The sequence below is a fragment of the Nicotiana attenuata genome, unplaced genomic scaffold (genome assembly GCF_001879085.1).
Source record: "Nicotiana attenuata strain UT unplaced genomic scaffold, NIATTr2, whole genome shotgun sequence".
NCBI classification, from domain to species: Eukaryota; Viridiplantae; Streptophyta; class Magnoliopsida; order Solanales; family Solanaceae; genus Nicotiana; species Nicotiana attenuata.
Window position 1 is genome coordinate 108,697 of NW_017671519.1, and position 9,812 is coordinate 118,508.

General features: G+C 35.2%; 1 protein-coding gene across 1 annotated transcript; it reads right to left on the reverse strand.

Annotated features, from left to right (window-relative positions):
- Positions 1–2,820: 2,820 nt before the first annotated feature.
- On the reverse strand, positions 2,821–8,924 carry LOC109208754 (ribonuclease H2 subunit A). Its single transcript, XM_019371909.1, has 8 exons — positions 8,697–8,924; positions 8,527–8,598; positions 6,842–6,965; positions 6,669–6,756; positions 4,130–4,267; positions 3,941–4,028; positions 3,715–3,835; positions 2,821–3,311 (listed from the first exon to the last, which is right to left on the reverse strand). The coding sequence occupies exons 1-8, from the start codon at positions 8,779–8,781 to the stop codon at positions 3,134–3,136; spliced, it is 894 nt and encodes a 297-aa protein (XP_019227454.1). The 5' UTR covers positions 8,782–8,924; the 3' UTR covers positions 2,821–3,133.
- Positions 8,925–9,812: the final 888 nt, after the last annotated feature.

Here is a 9,812-nt window from a genome sequence, read left to right on the forward strand (position 1 = left end):
TCTCCAGGTCTATTCATTTACTATCGATTGATATTAGTTGATAACAATGAAAAATGGAATAACTTGTTGAGAACTAGTTTAATAGACCTTAGGAGTTATGAGAAGTTCAAGATTTGTAACTATTTGAATGCAATGTAAGATGATTCAGACAATACCGTTATCGAAAGGAAAAAAAAAAAAAAAAGGTATACAAAATAAGCATGACAAGACTGTGATTTTCCCTTATTTTTATTCTATCTGGTTAAACCAAACAATTTAACTTTAATAGTTAAAAAGTAAAGTAAGAACATAATGTAATTATGATTAAGTAATAAATGTGTTTATGTAAGATACGTGTCTTGCATTTATTGGTTTGATATAAATACTGAGTGAGGAATAGTGTATAGATTATTCAGCAAGTCCAGTGTAATCCAACAAATGGGGTCTGGGGAGGGTAATGTGTCAGACCTTACTCCTACCTTGAGAAGATAAAAAAGAATGTTTCCATAAACCCTCGGCTCAAAGTCAAAAAGTAATAAATCCTGATTATCATGAATTTTACCACAAAAAGGCATTGATTTTCCAATCACTTCTCCTAGGAATCTTTAAAGTTAAATCAAGTGGACAACTTCATCAGCATTTGCTATATTTCTAGAATACTAGGAAACCCATATCATAGGTGAAAATCAAGATGCCCCAATTGCCTTTCACCAACTACTATAAACTTAATGTGTCAAAGAGTAGTATATATAAGCCATCCAATTATAGTCCACTGCATTTTTATAAGAAATACACATCAGATTGTACCTTTTTCCAAGCTTTCTTTTTATCCTGTTTTGAATTCAAAGGCATTATCTATATAAACTAACCTTTCCCTTTTAGGGTTTTAAACCTAACTCATAGGCAAGTACATGTATTTTCCTACTTAGATTAGTAGATAGACGTGCCCCATCTGCTACTTTGTTCTAAAAGCATAAATCTCCCCTTTTCTTTTTTATCAAAGTTAGTTATCTTTGTTTAGTTGAAATGAGTACTATAAGAGATGGGAATCAAGAAAATAAATGGTACATGACTTTCCAGCCACAGATTTGTTTCCTCAAGTAATGAGAAGTTTAAAGATGTATACTTTGTTTGTTTGTTTTTAACAGTAGCGTTCGGGCCAACTTACGTGCATCTCAACTAATTCCACCTGGTAACTTCGACCTCCCAGCAATACATATACCGAATAACTATGTCCATCAAAACTTAGACATATGGAAAGACGTATATTTATTTCTAATTCATCAATACACAAGAAATGAGAAAATGCTTGTGAGATTCCTTTCTTCTGGAGGTTGGATATGTAGAATCTTTCTTCTTCTTTTTCAGCAGTTAAAGGTAATGTGCCTTTTGAGTTTAATAGTGATTTGTTCAAAGTACCTGCCTATGTTAGGTTCAACAAGTAAGATCCTTCCCCTTCAAATGTTTGATATAGAAGGGAAGTGAAAATCCATCCTTCCTCCTTTTTGTCTCACAATTGTAAGGAAAATAACTTTCGTCAATAAGCATGGAGAGCCATCTTTCCCCTTATGATAAAAAATAATTTTTCTCGGAGAAGTTTTTTAGTAATCAAATACTAAAAAAATGACTTCTTTTTATGCAAAATATTTTCCTGAAAAATAACTTTCATCATACCAAGCACCCCGCAGAGTAACTTACCTATTTTTATACTTAATTCTTCTTGTTTATACTTCCTAACCAAATATTTTACTTTCCCTGTTGGAACTCCTCTTCTTTTATTCCTTTCACCAGAAGAGAATTGATATATGATTTCTCCACAATATCTACTCAAAGTTCAAGATTTGAAAAGAACTTATTCTCGTCTGATGCATACTTTGATTTAAATGTGCAACATAACCTTAAGCAGAAAATTCAAACTTGGCATATAGTATAGGTCATTTCTTTCCACATCTAAAATTCATGCTCGGAATCAAGGATTTAACTCCAAAATATCCAGACATAGAAATTGTTCGGGGAATAAAGGGTGAAAATTTAAGGACAGTTGTGAAGATAAAACATAAAGAAGCTACTTTGAAACGTTTGTGGATCAAAAACTTAAGAGAAATAAGCCCAAAAATGTCTCAAACAACTCATTCTCACTTTAGATTAAGGGTGCCTAAACGTGAAGAATTCCTCAATGAGGTGGAATTAACCTATTGTATCTGAGTTCTAAAGCTAGAAGCAGGGTTTGTGGAAAGCAGATACATCAAACACCAATATTTGGCACATATGGTAAGAAGCCCGATTACTGGTTCAGCCGAACCCAGAAATTTTGCTCAAATAGTGTATTTATGTCAAGAAATTTATTAAATATGTACAAATATAAAATTTAGAACCCTATCAAAAGCACTTAAAGTCATCGTTCTAAAATCCAGAACCCATAAAGTTAAAATCCTAACTCCGCCTTGACATGAAATAACATTTAATTTAAGTGATCCTGAGCAGGAAAAGTGCCAAAAGTATGAACCCACAGGTTAATCAAGATAGGCCTCTATTTATACGCACTAGATATTTGGTAAGAATAGCCAATACTTAATGCTTTTTCTACCTCATTGATCTGGGAATCTAAGAACCATAGGAGTACCTGTCAACTCATTCCTAGGACAACGCCATTAGATATGTATAAAGATCATCTAGTACCCTATACTCTGAAAAAGAAAAAAGATACTTATCCAAACAAAATTTTTGATAACGAGACAGATCTGGGTATATACACAGCGAAAATTCAGTAGCTACATCCTATCTGAGATGTAATAAGGAGTTTAACCTATGTGCAATATGACAATGAAAATAGGATGTTCGTAGTTCTTTAAGATGCTATTTGTCTGCAGAAAGCAGAAGATATTCCAGGAGCTGCAAGCTGGACATGCGGCCATCACAAAAACTGTGCTAACCGGAGAGAACAAGTATGATTAATCCTAAATGATATTACGACATTCAGAATTACAAATCTAGTCAACACTTTTTCAATCAACTAGGAGGTATATAACAAACTAATCTAATTACCATCCGGAAAGGATGTCGAAGGAACCAATTTCGCTGTTCTAGTTTAGACTAGATGAATGAGGTTTGACACAATAGTTCTCATCCTGTGAGTAACTTTGAATTGTGTCCTTCAAAACTGTGAGAGGAGTTCAAGCTTACGAGCTTGGAAGAATTTGCATCGGCCTTTCCCACTTGACTCAATATCTTCACTTTTCCTCTTTACACCTGTGAAACCAATATCAGTTAGCTTCACCTGCCGCTTACTAGCTCTTCCGTTGGATTCATCTTCATCATTGGCATCAGATTCCCTATGGAAACCACATAAAAAGGATCCACATTAAACAATAATAGCAATATGGCTTGAACTGCCTCTGTTGTAGTAGGAAAAACTTATTAAGCTCTCACTCGTTTCAAAGTTCCAACTCTCTAATAAAAGAGCCGTAGAGGAAGAATAGCTCAATAGAGGCGAGGATGCTTTTTCTTTCTTTTAAAGAATGTTTTCTTATCCCAGCACATTTCCAATGGTTATAAGCTCGCAAATGAAAAGATTTAGAGGGAAAAAATAGACTGATTGATATGATTAACCACACAGAGTGACTTGAGGAGAAAGAAAAACAATGAGATGATAAATACAAGGATCCCTGCATGCTCCAATTGCATATTAAAGTTTAATCATGTGAAATGTTTTATGGGAGTTATAAATGGACTCACCATAGTACTTCAACATTGTCCTTGGAGTATGAATTACATGTTCCCCAGCTGAAGCGGACCAAGGTTGGGAAACCAAAAACTACGTGTTTGTGATGATCCAGCCAAGCTTTTGTCTCAGGATCTACAGGCAAAAATGGATGCCAAATTGCCCCATCCATTTTGAGTAAGATATTAGAATCTAGCAACATATCTTCACAACTTTAACTGAATGGAACTTAAAAACTACCTCCAGGATATCCAGATCCAAAGTTCTTATGCATGTTCTCAGCAGTTTCATCAAGCACCCAATCCCGCAAGGCTCGGTCCCTAGTAACCTGAAAGATGGTTCAAGATGACATTAAGAATTATACATTCAGATTTTAGTCTTGCAAAGGGAGATGAAGAGAGCGAGACAAAGTGGCAGATGTCAAGTCACCTTTGCAACAATACTGGCTCCACTTACTACGGGGTAAACACTGTCAGCTTTTTTTGCAACAACAAATTTGATTGCTGGAAATATTTCAGAGAGCTTCACCCTATACTTTTCGGGATCACCAACAGTATCCACATAAACCTGAAATGGATTCATTAGTGCATTGCTTCTGATAATGTCTAAGTAGGCATTTGGCCATAAGTTATGGAAGTTTTTTTTCAAAAAAAAAGTTCAAATATGTGTTTGTTTATAGAATTAATCTAGTTTTTGGGAGATTTTGAACACCAAAACTTCAAATCCCAAATATAGCTTAAGACCTCTTTTTGGGCCAAAATCATGACCATTTGGGACTTTTTAGCTAGAAAAAAGAAAAAACGGACTTTTTAACAAGTCAAAACTTGCCCCAAAATTCATGTCCAAACACATTTTCAATTTCAAATCAAACTTCACCCAAATCAGCTTTTTCAAAAAATATTTGGGAATCTATGTCCAAACGGGTCCTAAATAACTTGTGGAGTAAAATATATACTTCATTTGTAAATGTTATTTGTTTCCTTTTTGCTTCATAGTGAAGTACAGGCATCCAGGAAAACGACTGATGTTTATGTCTTCTGGAGCAATTTATACCATATAGTATACTAACAAAAGTAAAGGTGTGATGACCAAAATCAAAGCAACTATATTTTTGGCTAGATATACTGGGTTGTTTGTGGCAGAGAGAGCACGGCATGCACATATTCCCATAGAGGAGAATGTTGCATTCTGAAAAAGTAAATTTGGAAATGTTGAGGTCTGACAAATATATGTGGACAGAAGATGCCATCAGGACTCTAGGTTGAGCTCAGTGTTGTCAAAGGCGAAAAGCGTTAAAACGCGCTCCATGCCTACCAGGGCTTTAAGCGAAAAGTGCAATTAAAGTGTGGGCTTTAGTTAAAAAAGGCGCAGAGAAGAAAAAAATAAGATATATATGTAACGCAAGAAATAAGTAATAATTTCATTCATAATGATTTCCTTAACAAATAATATATTCTTTTGCCAATCATATTTATTGTTTTGTATTGCTCTATTCAAGATAGAACTTATGGGCAATGAGGTGCACGCCTTAGTGCTTTGCCTACACTGAAGCGCAACCTAAGTGAAGTGAAGTGCATACCCTGAGCTTTTTTGAGCTTCAGGGGAGCTTGGGGCTGCTAAGAGCTAGGTAAACTGCAAACAGTTTAGTCTGGTTGAGTATGTGGTCTTAAATTTTGACATAAAAGAGTTTCGTTCCAGCGGTATGTTATGTAAACAGCCTCATCTATCAGGTATAGCAAAATGGCTAAAGGTTGAATTTCAGAAGCTGGTACATAAGTTTGTCATTTAAGAAAAAGATAACCTGTAGATATCCGGAGCTGAAGGAGCCTGATTTATGTAATACATATTTTGGTTAGAATAACTTCGCCAACGTGAGTTATGCAAAGCATAGTCGGTCTCAAGCCCGCATAAAAGAGGAGAATTTGTAGTGAATAGACGAACAACATAAAATTAGTCTAATTATGATGAATCCTCTAAATGGGTTATGCATGATTCCTATATCGGAACTCAACTAGTTTGGGATTGATTGATTTATATTTTGGTTCAAACAACAAGGGTGGTTGAAGTACAGTTCTTCTTTCTGACTTATTTCAGTTTTTCTTTCCCCTCTCTTAACTGTCAGAGAACAGGAGCTCTATGTACGCCAACTAACGAAAAAGAAACAGGAAGCATAAAACAGTAATACTCATTCTTCTCTTCTTCGTTCCTTAATTTTGTTCCCTTACCAGGGATTAGGTGGAGTCAGGTGTGGTAGGACACACATTTAACTTTTTATTCAACCATCAACCCATGGATCAAATAAACCAGGAAATGAAGTTGGAAGGTTGAACGTAGAGTTAGCTGGTAGTCAGCACCATAATAGTCTCCGGAACACAAGCAGCACAACCAGGGAAAGAAGTTGGAGAGCTGAGTGGTATGTTGTAAAAAGATCTGATAGAGTAACAGTGAGTAATCAGTTTTCTGATCAGCAGTCAACACCACTGCAGAGTTGGTTGGTTTGGCTCTACCAACATGATTCAAGTTATTCAACTTATCCTCTTCTCTTCTTTTATGTTGTGGTGTTCCATATAACCAACTTGAGTCGGAGTTGTTTGATAGACATCTACTTACCACCAGAAATCACCCTATCATTCTGTTGGATTCCCATCTTTGTTTGTAGAGCAAAAGGGATAATTCTTAAGCCCAAAGCCTCATATAGCATGGCAAATGCACCTGAAGTCCTTCCTTGACTCTCTATAATTTATATTATTATTTCCTTACTTCACCCCACCCCCACCCTCCAAAACAAGAAGGGGCATATCTTCTTCTGCACCAATTTTCAGTAAAAACTGGGACAAACTAAGTTGGACGTACACATATTCCAAGAAAATGAAAGTTTCCCCTTTTGCTAAAAGAATACACTAGTCAGTGCAGCATAGACATCTTCAAGGGAGGCAAGTCTATCAAATTCAAAATAAGATAATTTTACCTCAGTTAAAAGAACACCGAGGTCCAGTGCCTTCCTTACAAGGCCAATTGCAGAATTATGTGATATTTCATTAAGATTTATTTTGGTTCTGTGAACAAGTAGAAAAGGGAAAAAAAATGTGAGGAGTTGATAAAATTGGAGTATGATAAACCAAAAGAGAGTTTTGTACAAACTTCTTTAACATCTTGTCTGAGAGATCTCTTGGATCTATCACATCAACCGCCCATCCGATGGATTCATTTGTCTTTAATTCCTCGAATAATTCTTCCCTCTTCTCTTCTTTCAAAGTCTTCGAGTCTGTATCGTTTATCCAAAAAAGAAAAACAAGTTCTTGAGTCTGCATGAATATGAAAGAAATTTGCAGGTAATATAGTTATTTGTTATAGGTAGAGAAAACAACATGAAATCTTATGCCAATCATCCAATATTTTCTCTAACATTTTATCAGGATATATAGCTTCTTTTTGTTACATTCACCTGGCAGCGGATTTGCTGTAAAATTTTAAACGATCGTCTTCGCACTTTAAGGAAAGGCAGTCTTATAATTCTATACAAAACACCTCGATGTGGATTCAGTTATCACAGACTCAATAGGAAGAAAGGAAAGGAAAAGAGAAAGGAACAAATATGAAAACTGAAATAGTGATCCTCACTTTCTCTGAGTTGGGAAAAAGAAAACAAACCCCAGCAGTCTCAAGAAGCAATGAGAAAGGTGCAGTCATATTGAGTATAACAGAAAAAAAAATGGGAATGAAGAGATGCCAATTGAGAGACCTTATTTTAAATAGATAACCCTTTAAGTTAGTTGTGTCTACTCCTAGTAGACATAAACCTCATGGGTAGTTGATATGGCAACTTCCAACACTGTTAATCACCGCAAAACCTATAAACATCCAAAACATGATAAAGATGGGATGAAATCAGAGGCTTATTCAATTGAACGACATCGTTATAACTCAATTACACTTGTATAATTACAAAAAATCAAAATGCACCTATTTCTGCGTGCTCTGAAAGCCAGCATTAATAGAATTACATTATACGGATGGGGCACACCAAACAAAATGTGTGCCTTTACTGACTGGCACAATCCTAGAACAGCATTTCTTTTGTTAGTACGTGTAAATTTACTGCTGATTCTTATATTCAAGTAAATTGTTTTCTGTTGAAGCGTCTACTAACTAGGCGCATGGTGAATAGTTTCTGCAATAGTTTTCTTCTACATTGTGCTCAGCATTTCCTTTAAATGTTTACTAGTTCTTCATTGCACTAAATTGTAATTCAGAAAGAAAGAGACAGCATTTTAGAAATTTATCTACTTCACATAAATGTGGCATAGTATACATTGATTATTATCTTTCAAAAAACTGCAAGCACAGTGCCCATTTGGAAGCACTTCATCATCAAATCAAAACTCAAGAACAAGCAGACCCTCCATCAACAAGAATGAGTAGTAGGCGGCCAAATATGCCAAAACAAATATAAGCAACTAAAACACTCAATGCATCCTTTGAGAAGATACTCGAATCCAAATCCAATGTATATCAAAGAGTAAAGGCGGAACAACAACAAATACGTCTCAATACAAACTAGCTGACATAGACTATATGAATCTTAAATATCCATTCTGCTCTATTTGGTCTCCTAATCCTTTCTTATCTAACATTATAACCCCTGATATAGAGCTTGCCTAGGAGAGTACATCCACATATTCAATATATCGAGGATCCATTATAATTTTGACTAATTTTAGTCTGCTGTAATTATCCTCGTTTATCGGGGATTTGAACTGGAAATGTGAGCTAAGGTAGCAAAAATAAAATAAAATAAAAAAGAACTAAGTGTCTTAATAAGTTACCTGCAAATTGTAAAGTGGAAAGAGTCTTCTGGTACGAACGTGCACAGTACAAGCATCCGTACACCATTGGTCCTGTAAATCATATGCAGATAAGGAATTAAGCAGAAATGCATCCCCCAGCAGTCAGTGAAGAGCAAAAGAGGGGATGAATAAAGGGGGGAAAGGAGTACCTAAAACAGGACCGCGACCAGCTTCGTCAATACCCATGATACAAGGTTTCGATGCCCATATCGGAAGCTGTCCTAACGAACCCATTTCGGCTGCGCACCACCCCAAACCCCTCTCACTAATCACAATCACTGCCCTATTCCCTCTCTCTCTCTCTCTTTGCTCACTTCCCGCCAGAAAGGGGCTCACTTCTCCACGAGACTATCCATTTTCAACTCGTGTATTTTTTAACCCTCAAGCCTTAACAATAATAGCCAGGGACCATTCCTTTTTTTTTTTCTGTCAAAAATATATATTTTTTCAAAATTAAAGTATTTGGCCAAACTTTTAGAAAGGAAAAAAAATACTTTTGAATAAAAGTACTTTTTAAAATTATTTTTGAGATAAATACATTTAAAAGTACTTTTTAAAAGCTTGCCAAATATTAATTGATGTTTAAATATGAATTTTAAATTAATTAGTTAAATACAAATTATTTTTTACCAAAGTTATATTTTAAAATCACTTTTCATAATAAGCAAATTTTAAACGCTTAGTCAAACAGGTTATAAGTCATTTAGCTTAATTTTAGTGTGGACTCTAACCAAACCGGATTGGGCTAATAAAGACCAATTGTAGCTTCAAGTCTAAGCAGTTGAAAATGGATCCTCGCAAAATATAAGAAAAATATATTATATTTTTAGCCGCTTTCAAAAATATATAATTTAATAATATATACATATAAAATACATATTTTATATACTTTTTGGCTAGCGACTAGAATTAGTTTCGGTCAACCAACTAATTTTGTATTTAATGCAAAATGCAACCCAATCCAACAAGGCCCAAGCAGCTGGGCTAAACGTGATCTTAGGCCTGGTCCATAATGGAAAAAAAACACTGCTCCTTTTCCTTGACAATTTTACATGCTATAGCTAAATAATTATTTATTATAAACCAAAACACTTCAAAAATATTATACTATTTATAGTCAATTTTTATATTTGATAGCAAACTACAAATATATACAATTGATCCCTCAACTTTTCCCTCAACTTTCTCTCTCTCTCTTCTCCCTAAACTCTCTCTCCTTTTTCCTTCTCTCTTCGCCCTCGGCAAGGCCGCCCGTCCAGCCAGTC